This window comes from Poromitra crassiceps, assembly GCF_964638095.1.
Source record: "Poromitra crassiceps genome assembly, chromosome: 25".
NCBI lineage: Eukaryota > Metazoa > Chordata > Actinopteri > Beryciformes > Melamphaidae > Poromitra > Poromitra crassiceps.
In genome coordinates, this window is record NC_139649.1 from 4,761,002 (window position 1) to 4,788,787 (window position 27,786).

A 27,786-nucleotide genomic window follows, 5' to 3' on the forward strand; every position below is an offset into this window, starting at 1 on the left:
GTGTGGATCAGTAATCCGAGAGAAAGGATTTAACTTTACAGCGTTTACGAGCCAAACTCAAGGTGATCAGGTGGGACACAGACACAGAGAGAACTTTTGATTTTCTGGACCTGTTGGAAAGAAGACTCCTGTACCTAAAAAGCCTTACCTGACGTCCTCAACGCTATCAAACTCAACTATCAACCTCTTTTACATTTTCAACATTTCAAGGCGTTGTACTCTATAAGGACAGCCATGCTCAAAGTGTGCCTCGTGTTGTTTTTATTCGCCTCCGTTCATTCAGAGTCGGTAAGTTGTTTCCCAAACATTTATCACCTTTTTCCAAGCTTGACTTTAAACTTTGACAACAACATTTTAACCGACGAGTTTCCAGTCGGTCGGGTTGGTTAACTACTAGTGTTTAGTGCTGTAACGTTACATTCTCTTGAGTAACTAATACTGTAACATTACCTTGCCGAGTAACTCATGTTACTACTGTTATATACTATAACGTTACCTTTGCTGAGTAACTAGTGTTACGTTTACAGAGGTGGCTTAGTTAGAAAATGAGCCTCCCTTATTCTTGTGTTAGCCAGCTAGCTTCAGTGGCTAGTTTGGAGGCTGGAGTCCAGTGAGTGTTTGTTGGTGTTGGAGAGGGACGCGCAGAGGCATAACGTGAGCTAGTCTGAGCTATTATCCAGTATGGGGCCCAGATGGGGGCGGCCTGGCCTGGCCTGGCCTGGCCTGGCTCTGATGGGCCTATCACTGGGCCACTTGGGCAGCTCTTTTGACATGGATGAGTCTTTTTGATCAGCAGATAACGCAAAGGTGACCATACAGATGTCAACCCCCCCCCCCCCCACACACACACACACCCGATACTATTACAGTCTTGATTTGTTGACACTGCAGATGGAGAGATAGTTACCGTGACACCCTCAAGTCTTTCCTCAACATCATCTCTTCTCTTCCCTTCAAATGAAGTGATGCTGAAATGTATCTGCTCTCTTATGAGAAGCAACAAGGCTGACTTAAAATGTCAACAGAATGTGTGTGTTAACACTCCCTATTATTAGTGTTTCCCCTCCACATGATCTGCTCACATGCATTGTTGTTGTTGTTACGTCTCCACTGAAGCCCAGCATTGACATGTCTCTTCAGGCCATGTGATTGTTACATGTAACCTGTGTGTGTGTAACTTACAGAGCTGTGTTGGTGTGTGTGTGTGTGTGTGTGTGTGTGTGTGTGTGGGAGGGGGAGGGTGGCTGACATGGAATGGTAATGGGGGCAGACTAGATGCCACCCACACAGTGACACACACACACACACACACACACACACACACACACACCCTGGCCCTGGGGGGTGGGAGCCTGGTCGTCAGTGCAGATGGTGGGTTGAGTGTTAATCTGGTAGAAAGGGCCTAAAACACAGTGTCTTACCGGTCAGCCAAACTAGCTTCAGGTTTGGGTACATTTCTGCATAGGCGTGTATTTAGGACACACTACTCAGACACGTTTTACGAAAAAGGTTAGATTTAGACCAGGTTTGACACCGGTTCTCTTCAGATCCTCTCTGGAAGCTTGTAAATCTGGAATCTTGTGCATGCCGCAAATAGCTTAGTACTGATGTAAGATAAACAGTTATTCTTGTCCCTTTGGGCGGGTCTTTTTAAAACCTCCCAGTGTGTGAGTTTTCCCTCTGGCTGTTTGGAAAAGCAGTTCCTTCCATCTTCAGTCTTGTTGTTGTTTCTGAGGCTATAAATAAATCATCAAAAATGTTGAAATGACACATCCTGGCTGTGTTTTTACCATGTCCCAGACTGTAGGCCCACACCTGTAGTTTTAGATGAGAGAGGAGTGGTGACTTCAGTGTGACGTACTGACTGGAGAGAGAGGAGTGTTGACTTCAGTGTGACGTACTGTGTACTATACTGCGACACATTGAAATGTCCCCTGATGGAAGCAGACACACGAGCTGCACTAAAGCGGATAACATACTTGTGCGTCAGCCTAGACTTGGAGCCTTGCCCGCCAACAGCTAGTTCCATATACTTGAAAATCAGCTTGACAAATGAAGAATGACAATAATCCTTAGTTGCAACCCTACTTATTTCCACCAGCGTGTTTAGTGTTCGAAAGTGAGTCGCCATCCAACCCAACACACACAGTCTGTTACATTCCTCAAAACCATGTAGCTTCTCCCTGCCCGCTCTGTCTCATCTTCTCAAACTTGCCTGTAGCTTCTCTCTGCTCGCTCTGTCTCATCTTCTCCACCTGGCCTGTAGCTTCTCTCTGCTTGCTCTGTCTCATCTTCTCCACCTGGTCTGTAGCTTCTCTCTGCTCGCTCTGTCTCATCTTCTCCACCTGGACTGTAGCTTCTCCCTGTCTGCTCTGTTTCATCTTCTCAAACTTGCCTGTAGCTTCTCCCTGCTCGCTCTGTCTCATCTTCTCCACCTGGTCTGTAGCTTCTCCCTGTCTGCTCTGTCTCCTCTTCTCCACCTGGTCTGTAGCTTCTCCCTGCTCGCTCTGTCTCATCTCCCCCCTCCCCCTGGCTTATGGAATGTGACCTTTGGTGACCTTGACCGGCCCTCTGGGGGATTGTGCACACTTGGAGGGGTCTCAATAGGGCCCTGGGGCCTTTTAATAAGGGACATGCCGGACGCCTCTCATCAGATCACCTACTGCTTTCCCACTGACAGCATGTGCAACTCCTCATTCAAAATGTCTTTTGTGTTTTGTCAACAACAACAACAACAACAACAACAACACAAGACTCACTGAGAATCTGAAGTTGTTTCTATGCTGAGAAAAGCCAATCGGTTGATTTCAACCAGCTTAGTTAGTATCATTACAAAATCAGTAGTAAAATGGTAAATGGACTGCATTTATATAGCGCTTTTATCCAAAGCGCTTTACTATGAGCCTACATTCACCCATTCACACACCGAGGGCGGCCAGCTGCCACGCAGGGTGCTGGCACAGCCATCAGGAGCAATTTGGGGTTCAGTGTCTTGCCCAGGGACCGGAGGAGCCGGGGATCGAACCACCAACCTTCTGATTAGTGGACGAACGCAATTGATTTTTGTGTGTGCTAGATTTGAATCTATTTGGTGCCTTGGTGCTTGACCGGTTTCAACTTTCTTTTCATTCAATTCATTTAAAATTCCATTTGCATCTGTAAACCACACTCAGCACAGAAGACGATGATGAAGAAGAACACGCACACAAACAAACAAACAGTGCTGTTGTTCACACTACACTTTAGCAACTTTATGCAATAATTAAATTTTTAAGTGCCCCCAAAATGTTGTAAATGCGAAAGGGGGCAGATTGCCCCAAAACTATTTCTATAAATTTCCTACGTGCTTCTCTTGTCTGACTCTTTCCATCTTTCTATTTTTGCAGACTGTTGCTCTCTCTCTCTCTCTCTCTCTCTCTCTCTCTCTCTGTCTCTCTCTCTCTCTCTCTCTCTCTCTCTCTCTCTCTCTCTCTCTCTCTCTGTCTCTCTCTCTCTGTCTCTCTCTCTCTCTCTCTCTCTCTGATCACTTGTCATTCCTAGGTAGGGCATGGCAACTTTTCCCCCTTTTGGTTTAGCTTGACTTTCCTTTGATGGCTGCTTAGCTCTGCTCAAGCCCCCCCCCCCCTCTCTCTCTTTATTTCTCTCTCTCTCTCTCTTTATATCTCTCTCTCTCCTCCTCTCCAGTCTTTTCTCCTCTCCTCCCACTGAGGTCGTTATTGGAATGTGGGCTTGACGTTCCCAGCTAATCGATACAATGTTCTGCCGGCCCGCCGTACAAAATGCTCCCAGATGGAGAAGGGCTTTCTGATGCCACAGGCATGATTGGAATGTATTGTGATTGGACGGGCTTTGTTGTCAGTTGGCCTAACTGATGGGCTGCGGGTGGGTGTGTGCCAGCAGGCTTATCATATCATTTCCTGTGGGCTAGTTCATGCTTTATTGGCCTGTAATGCTATAATCTAAATCAATGTCATTTCACTTAAAGGATGGGTTTTCCGTGGGGAATATGAATATATATTAAATCTCACGCCCCTAAGGTTTTCGAATCCGTTGAAATTCTTGAAATTGGAGCTTCACTCCCAGAGATATCAAGCATCTCTCACATATTTTTTGGGCCAGCCGACGCGTTTCGCGTCATCTGGCCTAAGTCCGCCTTGCGGAAGTCGTGCACCTATGAACTACAACTGTTGTTGGCCATGGTCCCGCCTCTAGAGGTCCTCCACGCCCCTTCAGAGGCCTTGACAAAAACCAAAAGGCAGCCATCTTTCCAACCGCCTAGCCTGCTGTAGCTAATATTAGCTTCCCATAGTTCCTTGCAAAGAGACCATTATCTCGGGAACGGAAGCACTAATCGACACGGGACTGGCGGCATTGGAAAGCTCGTCAAATTGTACATCTAGTAGTAGGTGGGTTGAAGTAACGAAATCAACGCTGAGCAATGTACCCGTTTTTACACATTTTTACAGAAAATAGTTACAACATCAGATGCGCGTAACTCCTACGAAAATGCCTTAAAATGCATGAATTTTTTTTTATGAAGACATCTCCCGACATATATACTTCAGTTTAAATGTGGTGCAATTTGGAGGCAATTTATTTTCGATTTATTTTCGATTTATTTCTTCTTCTCTCCATATATTATTGTCGAAGCCTTCTTCTTCTTCTTCTTTGAGTTTTATGGCGGTTGGCAAACATATATGTGCATTACCGCCACCTACTGGAGTTTGATATCAGCCAAATGCCTGAGGGGTGGGCATAAAAACGAAGGCCACGCGAGCCCAGTGCATTGTGGGAAATGTAGTATTTCGAGTCCCCGCACCCGCACCTCCCCCCCACCACCCCCCCCCACACACAGAGTGGATTTCGGTTGATATCTCTGTGAGTAAACCTCCAATTTCAAAAATTTCAACGGATTCGAAAACCTTAGGGGCGTGAGATTTAATATATATTCATATTCCCCACGGAAAACCCATCCTTTAAAGTTTCCTTTTGAACGAGGGGCTGCGACCAACTAGTGTTTCCATTCTGTCGGCTTATTTCCCCGTCTATAAAATGTCACAAAAATGGCGGAAAAAATTCGATCACCCCCCCCCCCCCCCCCAAAGCCCAAGATGATGTGATGTCCTCGATGTCTTCTCTTGTCCTGACCCAACAGTCCACAACCTAAAGATCATCAGTGTACTGTCATAGTAGAAGACTAAAGCAACCGGAAAAGATTCACATTTTAACAAGCTGGAACGAGATCATTTTTGTATTTTCTTTCTTAAAGCCCCCCTAAAAAGTCATATATATTTTAAGATGTATATAAAAAGACAGCAATTTGAATAATAATAATTTGTGGCCGATAGTGTTTCCCACACAACAAAGTTTGATTATCCTGGCTGTTAAAATCCTTAAAATGACTTCGCCTTCTTCTGCCTTGTTAAAAATTCCAAAGCAACCAATCAGGCTTATCTAGATTCTAGATTACAACATAACTAGGCAATCACATCATACAAACAATGGATTGGCTCAATACTGGACAGGGATTGGCTCCAGTATTTGTGATGTCATGAACAATGGCTGTGTGTAGGAGAGCAGATTGTTGCGCGGTGAGCATTTTGATTTGTGTGATATGAGCCAGGCCCTTTAGCACCACCTTATCAGTTTGTCACAGATAGACTGGCTCAAACAAATCCCTGTCTTTAGTCCTGCTTCCACTGACCTCAGCATGCTCGCTCTGACCATGTATGGCTGTGAATGCAAGTCAAGATCTCCTTCATGACCCAAGTGCTGCTGGGTGAAGGTGAGAAGATAGGAGAGATATGTTGTTTGTTTTTTGGTGGGTGGAATAAAAGGCACTAGTCTGGAACGACCAAGCAGGTTGAGTCACTTTCAATTTAGAAAGTGGATTTTTATATCCAACGTGTAGATTGAATTGTTTTTGATTGCTTTATTATGATGAACCAATGAAACGGTTTCACTTAAGTTTGAATTGATTTGTTATATCCTTATTTATTTCTGACATAAGTAGGAGGCGTGCGACACGTTTTACCTTCACTTTGTCCCATTAAATCACTGGCAACGTGAGAATCGTATGCACATGACATGTGCACCTATGTGCAATGAATATGCCACTGTCGTATAAGCCACCGACTTGTCTTATTGCTTATAAGATGCCTATTTCTTATTGCCTTATTGCTGTCTTATTGCTTATTGATGCCTATTTCTTATTGCCTATTACTTATTGCTGTTGCCTATTTGTACTATGTCGTAAACGGAGTCCACTGCACAAGAATTTCACACGTGGTACTTGTACCATGGAGTGACAATAAAAATCTTGAATCTTGAATCTTGAATCTTGAAGCTGCAATGACAATAGGGCCGTATCATGTGATTTCCGCGAAATGGGGAAAAAAAGATGGAATAATGGAATTTGGTCATAAAAATTGAATCAACTGTAAAACATGGAATATTGCAGAATTTTCCATCATTTGGCTGAAATGGATAAAAGTAGGACTAATGATCAAAATCAAAAGTAGACCTAATTACTGTAAGTAACATAAATGATTTCATAATTGTAAAATAGGCCTAGAGAAGTGATTTTGATGGCGATGTTTTGAGAGAGAGAGGGGGGGGGGGTCGGTCTTGCACGTGTGTTACAACGTGGTTTTCACTTTGAGAAGAGGAAAGTAAAAAAAAATCTATCCTAACCCTATCCTAAGTTAAAAAAGATTGTTTATTTTTTTGGGGGGGGGGGTCTTATCTCAATTTCCAGAATGTGTCTTTGATGGCAACTGTGCTAGTTAATCAGGGCAGAAACAAAAAAAAAAGCCTGTTTAGCCCCAGAGCTAATCCATGTTCCAGCAGCAAACCTTTAAAGCCGTGGTGTGCTCTATCCTGTTGGAATGTTGCTGCTGTTGAATGCAGCCCCTCAGTCATTTGCACCAGAATGAGTGTGTTTTTTTGTCCTGGAACTTCTCTCCTCTCTTGTTGTGCATGACGGCCTGAGCTGAATGGCCGCGCGCTGAGAGCCAGCAGAGGGAGGGAGGGGGGGGGGCATGATAAATAGTATCGGTAGGATGTAATAATGGTCGCTGCATTGCTGTCCGCTGGTCTATCAAATCCCTTTGGAGGCTGGAATGTTGGCCCAGCTTTTTGTCCTTCCTGCCTGCGATGGAGAGAGGGGTCTCTCCTTTCAACCGCTGCATAGTCTGCCAGTCGACTGGCCTATATGATGAATGGATTTGGTGCAGAAGTAAACCTAATGGAGTTCTATATCACTTTTAGATATTTGCATCCTTTCTGCCCCATGTGAAAAAACACATTTGGTTGAATCCTAGATCGTGTCATATTTATGAGCGTAGCGACCGTGACGGCACCCATGATTGGTTTGTGTGGACTCGTTTTTGAAGCCTCGAGGTGGGCGTTTTCACGGTCGCCATCTTGGATATTTGGAGGCAGAAGTGATGCTGTGTTGAAGAAGACTTCAAAGTAGCGACTGAGACATCAACTCGTTACAGGAAAATGTTTACCGACATCATAAATCAAGCGAGAAGTACGGTCACTTCCCCAACTTCCGTACAATCTGACTTTTATTTGCAGCCAGTGGAGTCGCCCCCCGCTGGCCATTAGAAAGAGTGCACGGTCAAGTTACTTCCGCGTTGGTCTCATGTTTCCTGAACACAGAGCTACCCCCCTTGAGTGTGTTTTTAACCCTCCTAAGCTGACAGAGAACACGTTTCTCCTTCACAGCGACAGCCTGGGAAACGCAGCCTGGATAGTAACACGCAGGCTGCTCCTCCTCCTCTCCCCCGGCCTCCTCCTCACATTCTTGGGGGGAAAAGCTGTGGTGGCTTTGTGGTGGGACAGTGGAGATACAGAGAGGGGCCCTGGCCCCTCTCTGTATCTCCACTGGGAGATGTAGCATTTAGCCTGGCGGCTCTGAGCTCGCTTGTGTTTCCACTGGGAGATGTAGCATTTGATGTGGGCCCCGTAGCCCCTGTCCCGTCCTGTCCTGTCCTGTCCTGTCCTGTCCCGTCCTGTCCCGTCCCGTCCCATCCCGTCCTGTCCTGTCCTGTCCCGTCCCGGGACACTCGGGTCATCCTCCACAGATGCTTATTCCAAACCTCAATCCCGCCTTTTAGGAAGTACCAGCACTGATTTATCCCCCCCCCCTCCCAGGAGAACACATGTGGCCCATTTCAAAAAAATTGATTCATATTTAGATTAAATTGCAGAGTATGATTATGTGAAAATAGTCAAAATGGCATATTCCTCATTTGAATGTTAAGGTTCACCTGGGCTCTGGTTTCATGTTTGTTTGACGTAGCATGAGGTCATACAGTACGCCGCTATACGAGTCACACAGTTTGATTAGAAACGTTGAACTATCATCATTGAGCACCATTTTTGAGTGCAGAAAAACAAACCCCATGGCAACAGATCATTTACAGACATGAAGTAAATACCAGAGCAAACATTAGTCTCTCTGAGAATTATTCAACTGAATGCTGCCACCAAACCGCTCAGACTGCTATTTAATCACTTGAAGCCCATACATTCACTTTTTTCTCCATCGGCCAGATGGCTAGTGTGAATGTTCAACTTAAAATTCACTATTCAATAAATTACCACAGTTTTTTGGGGCAAATCTACCAGCCACTTGCCTATTTGAGCAGCATTTTGACTGGTGGCTGCCTGGTGTTCATTTTGGACCCTGTCTCCACGGCTTTGTGTTATTGATCAGGAAGTTGTTGCATAAGTTTGGACACACACGTGCTTTAGTCTTTCTACATCGATATTGATCTTTGATCCTGTTGTCCAGTTGGAGCCAGTCGTGTATCTCGGCAGCAGTTGATCAGCCCGGCCAGTGGTCAGTGAACTGTGCTGCTGTGTTGTCTGTGATGACCCGACGGTCGGCCATCTTGGAGCCATTAGTAGGTGAGCTGACCTCACGACAGGTTCATCTCTGTGGTGACCTGACGGTCAGTGGGACGGGGAGGGACACATCTCTGTCCACTCCGTGTGCAGCCTGAACTCAACCTTTCACCTTTGTGCGTTTTCAGGCCCAGAGAACTAAACACCGTTTTACTGTGTGCAGGGAACGTTGTGGTGTGAACAGGGCCTTAACCTTCAAACAGCCCTTTGAAGGGGTGTGAGGACCGACCAAAATGTCCTCACTTCCCAGGTATAAAACTGACATTGGTCCTCACTAAGATAGATATACAAGTATTCTCTCTCTCTCTCTCTCTCTCTCTCGCTCTCTCTCGCTCTCTCTCTCTCTCTCTCTCTCTCTCTCTCTCTCTCTCTCTCTCTCTCTCGCTCTCTCGCTCGCTCGCTCGCTCGCTCTCTCTCTCTCTCGCTCTCTCGCTCTCTCTTTCTCGCTCTCTCTCAGCCACCAAAGATCAGAGAGTGCTGTTGGGTGGTATGAGGGTTAACAAATGCTCCTCACTAATACAGTACCTCTTTGATGTGGGGTGTGTGTGTAGTACGTGTGCATGTGTCACAATGTCAATGTGTGTGTGTGTGCGTCACTGTGTGAGGTCTACCTCTGTTCCTACATGAGTGCTGATGGCGGAGTCAGTCAGCCCATGTGGGCTCCACACTCACTCAAGTCTATTGTCCACAATAGAGGCTGAACCACAGAACTCTGCTGTGAGTAACTCCTCTGTGAGTAACTCCTCTGTGAGTAACTCCTCTGTGAGTAACTCCTCTGTGATCAACTCCTCTGTGATCAACTCCTCTGTGATTAACTCCTCTGTGATTAACTCCTCTGTGATTAACTCCTCTGTGAGTAACTCCTCTGTGAGTAACTCCTCTGTGAGTAACTCCTCTCTGAGTAACTCCTCTCTGAGTAACTCCTCTGTGAGTAACTCCTCTGTGATTAACTCCTCTGTGATTAACTCCTCTGTGAGTAACTCCTCTGTGAGTAACTCCTCTGTGTAACTCCTCTGTGTAACTCCTCTGTGAGTAACTCCTCTGTGAGTAACTCCTCTGTAAGTAACTCCTCTGTGTAACTCCTCTGTGAGTAACTCCTCTGTGAGTAACTCCTCTGAGTAACTCCTCTGTGAGTAACTCCTCTGTGAGTAACTCCTCTGTAAGTAACTCCTCTGTGTAACTCCTCTGTGAGTAACTCCTCTGTGAGTAACTCCTCTGTGTAACTCCTCTGTGTAACTCCTCTGTGAGTAACTCCTCTGTGAGTAACTCCTCTGTAAGTAACTCCTGTGTAACTCCTCTGTGAGTAACTCCTCTGAGTAACTCCTCTGTGAGTAACTCCTCTGTGAGTAACTCCTCTGTGAGTAACTCCTCTGTGAGTAACTCCTCTGTGATTAACTCCTCTGTGAGTAACTCCTCTGTGAGTAACTCCTCTGTGAGTAACTCCTGTGAGTAACTCCTCTGTGATTAACTCCTCTGTGATTAACTCCTCTGTGAGTAACTCCTCTGTGTAACTCCTGTGATTAACTCCTCTGTGAGTAACTCCTCTGTGATTAACGTGCGGTCGTCTTATCTCGAGCGTTCCAGCGTTTCTCTTACTAATGAATGAGTGCAGCTCCAGAGCAGAGCCACATGTTGTGAATGGGGGCAAAAACCACAAATCTGCAAACACTAAATGTTCAGGGAATAAAGGAAATTATGTTTTAATCACTCACTGACGTCAATGTATTAATTATATTATACAATGTTTGTTTTTGAATGGTTTTCACTTTTCACCAGCCCCAGGCCTGGAATTAAGTCCTTTTGACTTTGCCCTTTGATATACACAATTTATTGGGGCATCATGGCCAAAATGTAAGGTACCAAAACCAAAACCAATCTTATTAAAATGTTTTTTAAAGTCCTTTTTCCTCAACAAAATAAATATCCGAATAGAAAAACTGCTGCAGTGTGATACAGCAGCATTATGTAGGAAAGATACTTACATGTCCAGTAACGCACGATAACGTAACCAAGGCTGTTTTCTGTAGCTACACATTACATGTGTCCTAAATGCCTCCCATGCAGACAGACAGACTATTGGTAGTAAGTAGGGTTGCAAAGGGGCACAACATTTCTGGTAGATTTTCCACGGGAAGTTAAGTTTGGGAATTTTGGATTTATTTTTTTTGCATGTTGTTGTTCCCAATATTCAAAGCTGGAAACCGAACGGTCCATGGGAATTCTTTCATTGAACAACCAAACTGCAACCTACATCCTGCCCATAGCTGCATCTGGATGATGACTGGTGCCCATTATAGCAGTGCATCAGTAGAGATTGAGAATTTTCTATTTTCATGCTGGCTCAAGTGTGGACCCGTGACAAGTAGCTTGCAGCCCGCTTGGGGTCACTACTATAGCAGTTAGCATAGCCTGAAGGCATAATATGAACAGTGAACCTGGAAGAACCATAACAATAGTCGTGTGTGTGTGTGTGTGTGTGTGTGTGTGTGTGTGTGTGTCCGCGCACTTGGCTCCATGGTAGAGAATGGAGGAATGTGGTGGCTGGCTGACGGTGTAGCCAAGGTCTGAGCTACTTCAGCAACTCAGAGAGACACACACACATTCCTCAGTCCCCAGTGTTTCACACACATAGAAACATATGTGGCGGCCCACCACAAAGTCAGCTCTCATATCCCCCCCCAGGTCTTAAAACCTACCTGTTGTGTCATCTCTGATATCCCCCCCCCAGGTCTTAAAGCCTACCTGTTGTGTCATGTGTAGGTGACCAAAATGTAGAATGTGTCAGTTAAGTTAAATAACTAAGCTATGTGTGTGTGGACATTGTTAGCCTTCATGAGCTCAAGCAAAAAACAGAACACTGTAGCACTGTTTATGTTTTAGTAATATGTTATCTATGACACAAAGTAACCCCAACTCCCATCCCGGACCGGGACCATCCCCCCCCGGGACCATCCCTCCCCGGGACCATCCCGCCCCCGACCATCCCTCCTACCGCCACAAATGCATTTGGATTCTGTGAGAAACACTGGTCCCCCAGCCATAACAAAATTGTCAACATATAGCCGCATACAATCTGTCATAGATATGAACTGGGCAGCATCGCTAGTAGCTCTGCTACCAGTCTCTCTTTTTATGAAACATCATTTTACAGTCTGAGCAGAGACTAAACATACACAAGTTGATATGACTAAATTAATTAAACCGTAAAATACAGTTAGATTTTGGCTTGCTGATTTGGATGGGAATCAGGAAGTGGTTAACAAATGTGAATCTTACGAGAGATCTTTTTCTATTTGGCACTACTGTACCTCTTGGTGGGTGTGGTGCTCGGCCTTTGTGATAATGGTAGACTCGCGCAGACAATCAATAAATCAATAATCCGGTGCCCACCTAACGTTAAGTTATTCCAGTGCACAAGTCACGTTAGTTATTCACGTCTGCCAAATGTTGTTGAAGGAAGTTCTAAATGTTGTTGAAGGAACTTCTAAGTTACATGGGCTCAAAAAGGTCAGTGTTGTCAACATGTTTTTGGGCGCAGCAATTTGATCCCTAACAGAGGTTTATGACAAACGGGACTCTTTGTGGAGTTTGTGTGTGATATCGTGCTACCGGTTATTCAGAATATGAGACATTCAGCTGGATTAAGCTCACACATTGTTTTGGGTCGGGTGGAGTTAAACATCAACCACCAGGATGAGAGAAGAGATGAGCTGTTAAACCGCGTTCGTTAAACATCGACTTTATTTGAAAGAAGAACCCGGTCGGGGCTTAAATTTAAAACGAACGTGGGCCAGCCTGTGTCTGGTGACTTTTCTGAATTCAGGAAATGGATTCGAGAAATTCAAAATAACTGACAAAGGCTCTTTTCATGTTTTAAATCGGGCCTAAGTGGAAGGCTACACTACTTGTGAACTTGAAACGGGACTGACCCCGAGTGAGTCAAACAGTAGGCCTAATCTCCTGCTAGACATGAATAGAAGTTATTGTGTCTGAAAAGTACTGAAACGTAGCCTATAAATAGTCTGCGTTTACTGGCGTTTACTGGCATGAGTTACGTTCAAACTTCTTTTTCCGGATTTTATTCGACAGAAAATAGTTTAATTTTAGTTGTAGACTTCCTGTTTGCCTCCCTTTTCCCCCGTTATTTCCTGCCTTTTATAGCGATGCTATCGCCGTTAATAAGCCCCCTCAGTGGCTTATGTCTAGTCTGTTGGTCTGTCAGGTCTTTGATCCAAGGCAGAGATATGCTCGCCCCAGGGACTCGCATCAAAGAACAGGCTCTGCAGACGGGACGTTGTACCCAGGCGAGGCTCTTCCATCAGACCCCCAGGCCCCCCTGGCTTATTTGTCCATCCGTCACGCATGTTGGTAATAGCGGCGCGGAATCATCATCCAATTTGACATGGCGGACGTACGGCGTCATCGGCAGGAGGAAGTGACCAATAACGTCGTTAACGATAAAGAGCCCGGGACGCTCCCTCAGGAAGCGCTCATCGAAACTCAATTAGGCTTATCAGCGGCCTGAATCAACAGTCTGTCTGTCTGTCTGTCACACAGCTGGCTGCTCTGTGCCCTTTCTGCCTTATCTGAAACCACAAGTGACATGTTTGACCAGTCATATCCAGGACAAAAGACTCCTGATTGACTCAACACAGCGCAGATGACAAAGAGCGCATCACAGGGCAGTAATTAGATCCCAAATTCTAGACCCTCTCTAGACTACTAGTATTATATCGATCGTGATATGAGACCAGATATCGGCTTTGGTTTTTGGATATCATGGTATGGTGATATGGTCTAAGTGTTGTCTTTTCCTGGTTTTAACCCATTGATGCCTGATGCAGCATTTGTGTGTGTATCCCTTTAAGACCGCGAACCGCGTTAACGCGGTTCGTGGTCTTAAAGGGATACGCACACAAATGAGGGATATACACGCAAATGCTGCATCAGGTATCAATGGGTTAAAGGCTGTATATTACAGTAAAGTGATGTAATTTTCTGAACTGACCAGACTGTTCTAGCTGTTCTATTATTTACCTTTTACCCACTGAGTCATCATTATGTCCACATTAGTGATGATTATTGGATCAGAAATCTCATTGTAAATACTTTGTGAAAGAGCAGCACCGATAGTCATGCCTGCAATACTGTTGCAATAGAGATCAAGAAGGTCTTTGGTCCAAAATAGAATCTAGTGATGTTTTGATTTGGTCCATACGAGCCAGCCCTATGCCATAGAGCAGGTCACATGGTGCATAGAGCAGGTCACATGGTGCATAGAGCAGGTCACATGGTGCCATAGAGCAGGTCACATGGTACTGCTAGGTGGAAACACAGCTATACATAGACGGGGAGTAGGTGGAAGGAATCTAGAGCTCAATTGTCAGAGCAAAAGGCAGAGAGGTGTGTGTGTGTATTGTGTGTGTGTGTATTGTGTGTGTGTGTGTTGCAGTGAGGCCCACCATGCAGCTCTACTGTAGGTGTATCAGGGCAAATGAGGCCCACAATGGAGCTGCTCTGCCAGTTGCCATGTGTAGGACAGTAGGGGCACCTGTGCTTTTTGCACAAGATATGAGAGACGTGTGTGTGTGTGTGTGTGTGTGTGTGTGTGTGTGTGTGTGTGTGTGTGTGTGTGTGTGTGTGTGTGTGTGTGTGTGTGTGTGTGTGTGTGTGTGTGTGTGTGTGTGTGTGTGTGTGTGTGTGTGTGTGTGTGTGTCGTTCCCCCTGGCGGAGCTACGTCAGAGGTCAGGAGTGCGTCGTCCCACGAGCAGATCAGGCAACACAATACACAGAGCTGCAAACCTACTGGCTCAAGTATCAGCTAACATGAGGAGGAGGAGAGGGAGGACAGACAGGATGTCAGAGAGACACTGGGAGGAGGAGAGGGAGGACAGATGTGAGAGAGAGAGAGAGACACTGGGAGGAGGAGAGGGAGGACAGACAGGATGTGTGAGAGAGAGAGAGAGACACTGGGAGGAGGAGAGGGAGGACAGACAGGATGTGTGAGAGAGAGAGAGAGACACTGGGAGGAGGAGAGGGAGGACAGACAGGATGTGTGAGAGAGAGAGAGAGACACTGGGAGGAGGAGAGGGAGGACAGACAGGATGAGAGAGAGAGAGAGAGACACTGGGAGGAGGAGAGGGAGGACAGACAGGATGAGAGAGAGAGAGAGAGACACTGGGAGGAGGAGAGGGAGGACAGACAGGATGTGAGAGAGAGAGACACTGGGAGGAGGAGAGGGAGGACAGACATGATGTCAGAGAGAGACACTGGGAGGAGGAGAGGGAGGACAGACATGATGTCAGAGAGAGACACTGGGAGGAGGAGAGGGAGGACAGACAGGATGTGAGAGAGAGAGACAGAGAGACACTGGGAGGAGGAGAGGGAGGACAGACAGGATGAGAGAGAGAGACAGAGAGGGACACTGAGTGAGAGAAGGAAGAGGCTAAGACCCAATCCAAATGTCCGGACTTCACTTGCCGACTCTTAGCGGGCTTTGTGGGCGTGTTCCAGGGCTTTGTGGGCGTGTTCCAGGGCTTTGTGGGCGTGTTCCAGGGCTTTGTGGGTGTGTTCCAGGGCTTTGTGGGTGTGTTTGTGGGCGTGTTCCAGGGCTTTGTGGGTGTGTTCCAGGGCTTTGTGGGTGTGTTTGTGGGCGTGTTCCAGGGCTTTGTGGGTGTGTTTGTGGGCGTGTTCCAGGGCTTTGTGGGTGTGTTTGTGGGCGTGTTCCAGGGCTTTGTGGGTGTGTTTGTGGGCGTGTTCCAGGGAAGTATGTGAGTATGTCCCGTAACCTGTTGAATCAAACTTTGACTTGAGCTCCTCTAACCTGTTGAATCAAATCAATCTGCTGGCTGGTTGTGCACGCTGCTGGCTGGCTGGCTGTGCACGCTCCTGGCTGGCTGGCTGTGCACGCTCCTGGCTGGCTGGCTGTGCACGCTCCTGGCTGGCTGGCTGTGCACGCTCCTGGCTGGCTGTGCACGCTCCTGGCTGGCTGGCTGTGCACGCTCCTGGCTGGCTGGCTGTGCACGCTCCTGGCTGGCTGGCTGGCTGGCTGGCTGTGCACGCTCCTGGCTGGCTGGCTGTGCACGCTCCTGGCTGGCTGGCTGTGCACGCTCCTGGCTGGCTGGCTGTGCACGCTCCTGGCTGGCTGTGCACGCTCCTGGCTGGCTGGTGCTGTGAATGGAGCAGATGCCTGTGTGTGTTGGCAGATGGACAGATTGTTTGCCTGCTATAAAGAGGAGGGGGCTGCTGGAGGCGGAGCCTCCGTTACCTTGGTCATTGATATGCTCTTGAGGCTCCACTGGCATTGTTTGCTCTCAATGGAAGAGACGGAGCCAGAGGCTGGGTGGCGGGTGCCTTGACAGACTGCCTTTCACTGCATTCACCACAACTGGGAAGTGGGAAGTCTACGACCTCTGTGCTCAGATCAGCAGGATAAACAAGGAGAGCATGGTGTCAAAATACAGACGTTTGTACTTTACACGGTTTATACAGTCTTTTTTAAACACTGCCCTCATAGTCCTCTGGTAAGGTCTGTACCATACTGGACTGTTTACTTATCACTACCCTCATAGTCCTCTGGTAAGGTCTGTACCATACTGGACTGTTTACTTAACACTACCCTCATAGTCCTCTGGTAAGGTCTGTACCATACTGGACTGTTTACATAACACTACCCTCATAGTCCTCTGGTAAGGTCTATACCATACTGGACTGTTTACATATCACTACCCTCATAGTCCTCTGGTAAGGTCTATACCATACTGGACTGTTTACATAACACTACCCTCATAGTCCTCTGGTAAGGTCTGTACCATACTGGACTGTTTGTTAGCTCTGTGTTTTGACTCGTGTCGTCCTCCGTGCTTTGAGGGAACGCCTGGACGTCGCAGACTAATGTTAAACTGAACGGGGCGGCAGCACGTGACTGAACAACATTAGTATTTTTTTTTACGGGGGGATAGTTCATGAAATCATTGGCGAAAGTATGAACCAAATCAACATTAATTAATTGAATCAATTGACATGAGTAAGATGAAGTCGGTTAGAGGTTCTACGTGTCTGTTTCGATCCAGTTTCGTTGAGTTACCCAGCCCTCGATTTACATTCTGGCTTGCCGCTTTGCATGCATTCATTTCACTAGATGAAACAAATGCCGTCTGTTTTGTGGCTTCTCGTTAGTCTCGTTAGTGAGTTGGTTAGTTAGTTAGTCTCGTTAGTGAGTTGGTTAGTTAGTTAGTCTAGTTAGTCTCCTGTTGGTTCGTGGTAATAATGTGGTTTGATACAACAAGAGGAGCCGAGCTGCGTGACGACAAACAGAAAAAAGTTGTTTTGCTCCATCATCTCTGAAATCCTTTAGTTTGATGCTCTCTGCTCTGGCTCTTATCAGCTGCTGCACGTTAGGCAGAAGAACCCTGGTGCTCTGATGCTCTGATGCTCTGGTGCTCTGATGCTCTGATGCTCTGATGCTCTGATGCTCTGATGCTCTGATGCTCTGATGCTCTGGTGCTCTGATGCTCTGGTGCTCTGGTGCTCTGGTGCTCTGATGCTCCGATGCTCTGATGCTCTGATGCTCTGATGCTCTGCCCGGCTCATCTGTGGCCTTGGCAGAGACACCACCTGGCCTCCAGACCGGGAGTCAACCAAGAGCTTAGTTTCAACATCAGATATCGTTTGATCAAAGTGACGCCTGCTGTTACAGAAACATCGAAGTGTGTCCATGTCACACAGGTGAAGTGTGTCCATGTCACACAGGTGAAGTGTGTCCACGTCACACAGGTGAAGTGTGTCCACGTCACACAGGTGAAGTGTGTCCACGTCACACAGGTGAAGTGTGTCCACGTCACACAGGTGAAGTGTGTCCACGTCACACAGGTGAAGTGTGTCCATGTCACACAGGTGAAGTGTGTCCACGTCACACAGGTGAAGTGTGTCCACGTCACACAGGTGAAGTGTGTCCGTGTCACACAGGTGAAGTGTGTCCGTGTCACACAGGTGAAGTGTGTCCATGTCACACAGGTGAAGTGTGTCCGTGTCACACAGGTGAAGTGTGTCCATGTCACACAGGTGAAGTGTGTCCATGTCACACAGGTGAAGTGTGTCCATGTCACACAGGTGAAGTGTGTCCATGTCACACAGGTGAAGTGTGTCCATGTCACACAGGTGAAGTGTGTCCATGTCACACAGGTGAAGTGTGTCCATGTCACACAGGTGAAGTGTGTCCATGTCACACAGGTGAAGTGTGTCCGTGTCACACAGGTGAAGTGTGTCCGTGTCACACAGGTGAAGTGTGTCCATGTCACACAGGTGAAGTGTGTCCATGTCACACAGGTGAAGTGTGTCCATGTCACACAGGTGAAGTGTGTCCATGTCACACAGGTGAAGTGTGTCCACGTCACACAGGTGAAGTGTGTCCATGTCACACAGGTGAAGTGTGTCCACGTCACACAGGTGAAGTGTGTCCACGTCACACAGGTGAAGTGTGTCCACGTCACACAGGTGAAGTGTGTCCACGTCACACAGGTGAAGTGTGTCCATGTCACACAGGTGAAGTGTGTCCATGTCACACAGGTGAAGTGTGTCCATGTCACACAGGTGAAGTGTGTCCACGTCACACAGGTGAAGTGTGTCCATGTCACACAGGTGAAGTGTGTCCATGTCACAGTCACACGGAGATGTTTGCCAGCACCACTTGATACTTCAGTTGGAAGTGTCATCGTAGTCAGTTCCTCCTGGCGTGTTTCCCCCACCTGCAAAAAGTACGTTACAAACGTAAAGTGGGTTTCTACTCTGAAGCTCCTTGGGGTTTGTGTTACGTTTCCAATGTCTCTAATGAAGCCGAGCTTATTCTTATTCTCCGGCTCCATTTGTATTCCTTTAGTTTGGACCTGAAGCAGGTGCTGCGGTTTGGTTCTGTGGTTTGGTTCTTTGGTTTCCTCCTGGTCCAGACTGTGCTGTGCTGTGCTGCACGTAGCCAGACGTGTGGATCTGAAGGCCATCAGGCTCTAGATGATATGAGGACTGGACAGTGTTGACTCTGTGCTTTGCAGCTGAGGTGCTTTGGGATCGTTTTACTCCATAGCTTCTACGTCGCTTCCAAATGGAAATTCCTACTGGTTGTAGAATTAGGATTAAACTTTGGTTTTTAGAAGGAATCCTGGCTCAACTTTATGGCTACATTTTCATATTTTCTTTCTTGCAGTTTTGGCAATGCTCTTAGAGAGGAAACCGAGGAGATACTGTTGAGATTTGATGGAGACTAATGGTCATCTGGTCAGCGTTGTTCTAATCATCCCAATATATCCCTGAGCAGGCCGGCCTGCCGGTGTGGCTTCAGCAAGATGCTTCAAAACATAATGATGTTGTCTCCCATGCTGTGGAGAGCTGGTAGAGCAGTGAGTTTATTTATACAGGGGCGAGTCTCACTGAGAGCAATGCTCTCTCTCTCTCTCTTTTTCAGGAGCGCCCTGTTCACATTCACACACACACACATTCACACCTTGAAGCTGACCAGTAACAACCACAGTCTGATCTGTTGACCAGTCAGCAGCTCCACTGGAGCGGTGTTGGGGGTTAAAGGCCTAAACATGGTCGTCCGTCAGAGCCTCGCCCCGCCCTCCCCGTGTGACGGCGGGTGGACCGCCGTCCTACGGGGAGGGGCCGCCGTCGGCTGACGGGGGCTGCTCGAAAATGTGACTTCACGGCGACGATACGTGCGTGACGACAGCTGCAGGAGAGTTGTGATTGGCCGTTGCCCTGGCTCTTCGTCGTAAAGTCGCCTTTCAAAGCATGATGTTAGATTATAACAACTAGTTGTGTGGCTTAGCCTTCCCAAATGTTGAGGGTCGTTTTTTAGAATTTAATACATAGAATTGGGAACGTTACATTCAATTTCATTCAGACTGCCTGGCACACAATCTCCGCCATTTTCACACGGAGCTTCCGCGGGGGGGGGGGGGGAGGGGGGGGCGTAGTGGCGTCCGAGCATGTGGGGCTCGCTGGCGCCGCCAGACGGCGAGACGGCTCCAATTCGAGGCGGACGGACGACCATGTTTAGGCCTTAAGGGCCTTGCTCAAGGGCACCTCAGTGGTGGTAATGAGGGAGGGGCAAGCGCTGCTTTTTCACTTTCTCCACTCATATTTATCCTGCCGGTCCCGGGCGTTGAACCGACGACCTTCTCGTCATAAGCTCGTGTGAAAAGGATAGCAGGGATGTGTCTAAGTTGCAGCATTTTTAATAGCACCTTCAGGCTATTAAGGCCTACAAACTGTGTGAAATTAATCCTGTGTGTGTGTGTGTGTGTGTGAGTGAGTGGCATCATGGTTTGGTGGATAGCTCCGCTATAAAGCTGCTTGTTTCTATACCCAGGAGGCAGTGCCTGAATGAAAGTATAATGACACAGCCCTGCCTGCGGGAGTGATATTTCACACGGTGTGTTACTATACTAATCCATGTCATGGCTCAGACCTCCGGATGCTTTTTGACTCATTGTGTGTGTGTGTGTGTGTGTGTGCAGAGTGACTGAGCGTGACTCGGACACTGTTGTCTCTGAATGGGGGAGATTCCTAACATGTGACTCACGGCCCATCCCAGCACGGGCCTGTCCCAACACCCCACACACACACACCTATACACACGCACACACGCGCACACAAACGCACACCTACACACACACACACGCACGCACGCACACACACAGGGCCAGAAAGCTGTTGATTATTTTCTTTGCTCTATAAAATGTCAGAAAATGGTGAAAAAATGTTGATCAGTGTTTCCCAAAGTCCAAGAGGACGTCCTCAAATGTCTGGTTTTGTCCACAACTCAAAGATATTCAGTTTACTGTCACAGAGGAGTAAAGAAACCAGAAAAGAGTCACAGAGTCAAAGAGTTAAGAAGCTGGAATCAGAGAATTTTGTTTTTTTTTTCTTTAAAAATGACTCAAAACGATGAATCGATGATCTAAATAGTTGTCTGTTATTTTCTGTCGATGGATGAATGGTTGGCGCTCTAGCTGCAGTATTGTGATATGAAGCAGAGGAAGACTAACAGTGTGAATAGCTTGACTGTAGCCAGGTGCTCCAGTCATGTGAGGTGAGGAGGATACTGGGCTAAAAACAGTCTTCTCGAGTCATGTCGGCACCTCAGGGTTTGAGCCCTGGATGACGTCAGGTGACGTCAGGTTATGGAAGGATTTTCTTTTCTTCTTCCTGTAGTTGTTTTCTCTCTCTCATTTTTGCCTGTGTTAACATGGGCAGGCTAGCCACTACCATTGTGCTAAGCTAACTAGCGGGAGCTATTTTACTACTACATGCACAGAGCAGAGAAGGGCATCTAAGGGCTTTTTGCATGACTAAGAGTTTTTTCACTTTTTGTTTTTACACTGTAAAAAAAGAACAGTGTCCGATGTAAACAAACTGGCATTTTCAGGGTTAACATTCTAAGTAGGAATGAAATGTAGGTTCAGTCCTCATGATAGGGACCAACAAATAAATACACAAATAAACGTCCACGCATTCCACTGTACACACAATGTGTACTAGCCTTCTTTTAGGCAGTGTAGTTGACCAGGCCACACAAGCTAAGAAGAACTCAAACTAAAAGAGTCAAAAAGAAACACGTTTCCATAGAAACAAGTTTCCAGAGAAAAGAGCTGAGAGATAGAATAGAGTGAGTAAAGAGAGAGGAGAGGGGAAAGCCTCACGGGACACACACACACACGCACACGCGCGCACACACGCACACGCACACGCACACACACACACACATACAGGAGTCGGTGAGGCCAGGATTAAAATGGCCGCCCCCGTTTGAAGGCTCTGCAGCAACAATGCAGCAAGGCGTCCCCCCCCCCCCCCCCCCCCCCCCCCCACACACACACATACACATACATACATACATACACACACACACACACACACACACACACACACACACACACACACACACACACACACACACACACACACACACACACACACACACAAAAGCCACCAGTTGCCCTTAAAATTAAGACCCCTTAGAAGAGACGGATGGAAGTAATTATGAGGGGAACTCACGATGTCACATGGCTCTGTGTGTGTGTGTGTGTGTGTGTGTGTGTGTGTGTGTGTGTGTTCCCAGTGTGTTTTGGGGGGGCTCGTTTTTCCTCATAAATGGAAGTATTGATTGAAACCGGCTTGTCTTGTTGAACTGATCTCTCTCTCTCTCTCTCTCTCTCTCTCTCTCTCTGTCTCTCTCTCTCTCTCTCTCTCTCTCTCTCTCTCTCTCTCTCTCTCTCTCTCTCTCTGATGCATAAAGCCTGGATGTTTCATACCATACAGTCAAAGTGAGTTCCACATGCTTTAGCAGATGTGTCTTTGGTGTGGATTTCCCACCAACATGTCTTCATCAGGATGTCAAGTTACTCACCTGGTCTTCATGTGTTAGTTCCAGCGTTCCCACGGGTGCCCTGGGTGATCCCACGGGTGCCCTGGGAGATCCCACGGGTGCCCTGGGATCCACGGGTGCCCTGGGATCCACGGGTGCCCTGAGATCCCACGGGTGCCCTGAGATCCCACGGGTGCCCTGAGATCCCACGGGTGCCCTGAGATCCCACGGGTGCCCTGAGATCCCACGGGTGCCCTGGGATCCCACGGGTGCCCTGGGATCCTTGGAGGGAACAAATCAAGACCTTGAAAGTTCAACATATTTTGTGCGAGAATCAGAATAGAAATTGAGTTTGAATTTTGTGTGTGTGTGTGTGTGTGTGTGTGTGTGTGTGTTAGATTAGATTGATGGAGGTGTGTGTTTGTGGGCTTAACACCGCTCACGCTGCTTAGCGGCCAAATGGTCCCTGAAATGAAGTGTAAGCTAATGTGATTTAAGAGGATGACGTCTCTTCGTTCACTTAACAGATAAGGGCAGTGTTTGTTTTTAATGCATTATTTATTTACCATCAACACATCCTACGAAATGAACATCAACAATGTGTTTGCTCTACTCCCCTCACTTTCTCACTTCCCCACCTTGTGATTTTAGCCTTGAACCCCGAATTAACCTTGAACACTGTCGGACATTTTAAAATATTTTGGGGCAACTTTTGCCCCCGCTGTCTAAAAAAATGGGGGCACTTTTTTTAGATTACACAAAGTAATTGGAGCGTAGCGTTGCTAAAGTGTAGTGTGAACAACAGCGCTGTTTGCGTGAGCGTCTTCTTCTTCCTCGTCTTCTGGTGGCAACCAGCTTGCAGGTTCTGAGTGTGTGTTCCAGAGATGGAAATAGAAATGAAATGAATTGAATGAAAAGAAAATGATCTAAATATTAACGAAATCTTGATCATGGTTTTTAGGGGCATTATGAGATTTCTTTGGGCATTTTGCCCTTGCCCCTGGCTACATTTCTACACTGACTTTTTTTAAATGAACGGTTACCATGAAAAGTCAGGCTGTTGTAGTTATTATTACCAAATCAAATTCAAATAGGAGGGGGGGGGGGTGGGGTGGGAATCATTGCGCCCGGGACTATTTTTGGTGCTACGTACGGATCTACTTTCCTGAGGTCACAAAGTGTTGACAGCCAGCTTGTTGAGTTGTTTGAGGACAAAGTGGGCGGGGCTCTGTGTGACGGCTTTTTCATGGTTCCTGGCGTTCTCTGGCTGCTGGGTCGTGCAGCACTGCTCTGCATGGAGGAGATCTGTTGGCAAAACAAAATCATTGCTGATGTCCTTTGTCATAGGATTTGTTGACGGTAAACAATGCATGAGTAACACCAGCCTCGTCCTTTAAGCTCCACAGTGATTAGAGTGACACTAGCGGCTAGGCTAGCTCGTCTTCAGGGAGATGATTTGGGGTCAATCTTCTGTTTAGTCTGCCATCTTGTCAGGACCTGTTAGCCTGTTGACAACACATCAAGAGGCATACAAATCTGCTCTCTAGTCTGCTCTCTAGTCATCAGAGCAGACGACTGTTACCTCGTTGAAGCAAGAGATGCCCCCCAATGATAGAAAGGGTCAAATCAGTCGTATGCTTGATTCTTTTTTCCTGAAGAGAAAGCACTGCTGGTATCCATACTGTCGCAAATGAGTATTGTATCCGTTTCAAAATGTTTAGTATTGATTACTTTATCAATACTATCGATATGTTCAACAACCCTGGTGAGTAGCGTATCCTCCTCTAACCGCCCCGCTGTGCCTCTGGTGTCCCAGCAGGTGAGGGAGACGGAGACGTGGATGCCCATGAAGAGCACACAGAGCGCGGGCACGTCGACGTTGCAGCGCGATGACCTCACCACGTCGCAGCACGATGACCTCACCGTGACGCAGGGCGACGACCTCACCGTGACGCAGAGCGATGACCTCACCGTGTCGTCCGGAGACTCTCCGAACGGATCCGACTTCGTCTTCGGCGACGACGACGAAGACTACGTGGACTACTACGAGCCTGACGACGACGAGGATGAGGACAACTTCTCCGGTTCTGGTGACGGAGGTGGGTCTTCGCAAATACTCTTTTAGTGTGGGAACCCTGCTATTTGAAAAAAAACACGTTGTGTACTTTTCAAATCATACATGTTTACCTCGCAATTATGGTGGTATCTGGTATGCTTCTTCGTGCATTATCATATTGTTAAGTTTGTTGTGAGTTCTTGGTTTCTTGTTGGTAGATATATTTGGTGCATCCCATCCCATTCTCTCTGTCATTAATATGCTTGTGTTTACTCATAAAGTCAATTTAAAAAAAAATCTCTTTCCTTTCCGCAGCAACAACTGTGTCGATCAGAAAAGAGCACGCCAAGCCGTCGGCCAAGGTGAGAAATCTCCATAGATTTTGTCTTGGTTTTCTTTCATGAGTGAACTCAACAATAGAGAGCCGCAGTAACGAGTCCGGAAATCATCGATGCTAACAGTCCTGGTTCTTCACAGTTTTCGCCTATGGGAGTTTTGAATGGGTTTTTGGCGCGATGCTTCTAATAATCACTCTGGGCAACGCTGGCTTAATCAAACGCGAACCAGTGTTTAGTAATATCATCTTCACACAGGAGGACCACTTTTACGAGTTTTGAAGCTTTTACTTGCCGTTAAAAGGACGGCTAGCTAGCAAACGGCTAAATGAGACTACACTTTTGAGTCGATGGGGATATATACGTCAATAACGTCACCACTTCAAAGGGCGAACACGGAAATTCTCTTTCCCTCACCTGGTTCAGCCCCGTTCAGCCCGGGGTAATCAGTGCACACATCAACAACAGTCCAGGTTGAGTGTTGACGTGACGTGGAAGCCTATGCGACAGTGTGTAGTTCTGGATTAGCTTAGCTCGAGCATTTTACTTCTAGGGCTCGCATTTACGCTTCAAAACTCATGAAAGTGGTCCTCATGTGTGAAGATTATCCGACGGAACTCTGGTTCGCGTTTGATTAATCTTGCGTTGCCCAGAGACCTTATTTGAAGCATCGTGGCAAAAACCCATTCAAAAATCCCATAGACAGAAACAGTGAAGAACCAGGAAGTTCGGGACTTCCGCATTCTGCCTACAAAAATACGTCATCCCTGCGGCTCTCTATATTCACAAAGGCATAGAAGAGTGTGTGCAAGACGCACTTTTACAACAGCGCCCCTGAATCAAATGCTTGTAAATGAAAATGCCCTCTCTCTCTCCCTTCACCCCCAGCCTGATGCGAACGACAACAAAATCCCAGACGTGGAGCGCCCGGTGCGGCCCACCGTCAACGAGGTGGACCTGGTCCAGAACCACAACGAGATCCCCCTGGTCCCCCAGGGCCCCGGAGAGGAGACCCCCTCCAACGTCCTCATGTCCCACGCCAGCGACGAGAGCATCTTCAACAAGACAGAGGTCCTCGCAGGTCAGTAGCATTGTGATGACGATGCTGAAATGATCTATTGTGCAGACCTATCCACAGCTATTAAGTCCCATTGACATCAACCTTCTGCTATTGTTCTGATAAATAAGATCTGATCCACTCTGAGGCAGAATTATTATTAGAAATATTTTTTGTTTTTATTTCAGTAAAAAAAAAAAATCACCAGGTTATTTCACACCTGGTTTTGGTTAACGACGATGACCTTGGTTAACGACGATGACCTTGGTTAACGATGATGACCTTGGTGTGTTGCAGCTCTGATTGCGGGCGGCGCCGTGGGCCTGATGTTCGCCGTGCTCCTCATCCTCCTGCTCATCTACCGCATGAAGAAGAAGGACGAGGGCAGCTACGACCTGGGCAAGAAGCCCATCTACAAGAAGGCCCCCACCACCGAGATCTACGCGTAGAGCGCCCCCCCTTGCTGTCATCCCCCCCATCACACCCACTCGCCCGGGGGCGCCCTTCGCCCGGCCCCCCTACTGTGCCTCAACCACACCTCCTCTTCCTCTCTCGTTGTCCGGCCGGACAGTCGGCTCGACGGGAGCGATACTCGCTAAAAACGACAGATCGGGAGAGAAGCTCCAACAACACAATCGATTGACTGACTCCTCGTCCCCGATACTCAAACTAGTTTTGTCGGTGCTCTTTTTAACCAATCAAGACGCTTTTTTTGTTGGACTGTCCGTTTTGTCTTTTGATTCTGTCAAACTAAGGAAAAGGAGCAACAGGAATGGACCATTTACACAGCAAGATAACTGTTTTTTCCTGCTATTCTTTCTTGTCCCCATGTTCAAAAGAAAATGACAACAGAACTTTACAATTGAGGACACCCCCCGACCTCCCCCCCCGCCATCCTCCATTTTGTAACACTAACACTGTGCAATGACGTTTATTCTCATTATGGTACACATTATGAAATTCGCCAACTGGTGTCCGTAACAACGGTACACATCATGACATTCTTTTCATTATGGTACACATCGACGGTCCACTTATTTATTTTCCCTGCTCGCTTTTCTCGGAACCTCCGTTTTTGGGACTCTGATCCGGTGCTGCAGCCCCTCACATTGCTGTAGCCCATGTCTTTTTAAGTTAAACTTGTTTTTTTGTTTTTGTTTTAAAAGAAATCCTCGTTATGCAGCGAGATTTCAGGAAAAAAAATGTGTTTTTGTTTTTTTAATTAAAGGTTCATTCATGATGGGAAAGAATTAAGTCCATAATTATGTTGTTGAAATTAACTTCCATATTGATCTGAAAACATATCGCTGTGATAATATCGAGGTACACTTTTGGTCGTCCGTTAGGCCTGAACATGTAATCTGACTGTGAGAGACAAAAAAGGCGTCACATTTCATGACACGTCAGACCTGGGTCTCGTCGGACCTGGGTCTCGTCGGACCTGGGTCTCGTCGGACCTGGGTCTCGTCAGACCTGGGTCTCGTCGGACCTGGGTCTCGTCAGAACCGGGTCACGTCAGACCTGGGTCCAGCCGTGCTTCACGTCTGGTTGAGCCGAGTTTCCCACACAGCAGATCATTCAGGTACATTTCCCATTGCAGAACTTTCCTGTGATAGTCTGTGATAACTTTCTGCCTCATTTTGTTTTTCCCCTACGTTGGGAAAATCCCATCATTATGGCACCTAGCATCAGATAAGTAAGCTTGAACCAAGCCAGAAGAAAAAGTACTAAATACTATATGACCCAGGTCACACACACACACACACACACACACACACACTTGGATAGCAAAGCGTTGCCTGGAAGTTGTGTCACCACTATAGTAACTGTTATTGCTGTGCCTCCAGGGTCTGTTTCTTATTATGATGGTGAATTTGGACTGGACTCAAACCAACATGCTCCTACAGGGCGGCACACCCACATTCCACACACACACACACACACACACACTGCTCCACACACACACACACACACACACACACACACACACACGCACTGCTCCACACACACACACAGTGCTACACACACACACACTGCTCAATCGTGTGTGTGAAGG

The 27,786-nt window shown here is 47.1% G+C and overlaps 1 protein-coding gene across 2 annotated transcripts; it reads left to right on the forward strand.

Moving 5' to 3' along the window:
• On the forward strand, positions 1-26,191 carry sdc4 (syndecan 4). 2 transcript variants are annotated; one of them, XM_083660910.1, is made up of 5 exons: positions 1-288; positions 24,099-24,381; positions 24,654-24,700; positions 25,562-25,754; positions 26,028-26,191. In XM_083660910.1, the coding sequence occupies exons 1-5, from the start codon at positions 235-237 to the stop codon at positions 26,177-26,179; spliced, it is 729 nt and encodes a 242-aa protein (XP_083517036.1). In that variant the 5' UTR covers positions 1-234; the 3' UTR covers positions 26,180-26,191. The 2 variants fall into 2 exon arrangements, with proteins under 2 accessions (XP_083517036.1, XP_083517037.1); XM_083660911.1 differs by having other exon boundaries at positions 24,102-24,381.
• Positions 26,192-27,786: the final 1,595 nt, after the last annotated feature.

Bases quoted from the DNA above. Each gene is read 5' to 3' on its own strand.
- sdc4 (XM_083660910.1), top strand. From the start codon at position 235: ATGCTCAAAGTGTGCCTCGTGTTGTTTTTATTCGCCTCCGTTCATTCA. The intron at 289-24,098 runs GTAAGTTGTTTC...CTGGTGTCCCAG, and splicing joins CCTCCGTTCATTCAGAGTCG to CAGGTGAGGGAGACGGAGAC. The intron at 25,755-26,027 runs GTCAGTAGCATT...GGTGTGTTGCAG, and splicing joins CAAGACAGAGGTCCTCGCAG to CTCTGATTGCGGGCGGCGCC.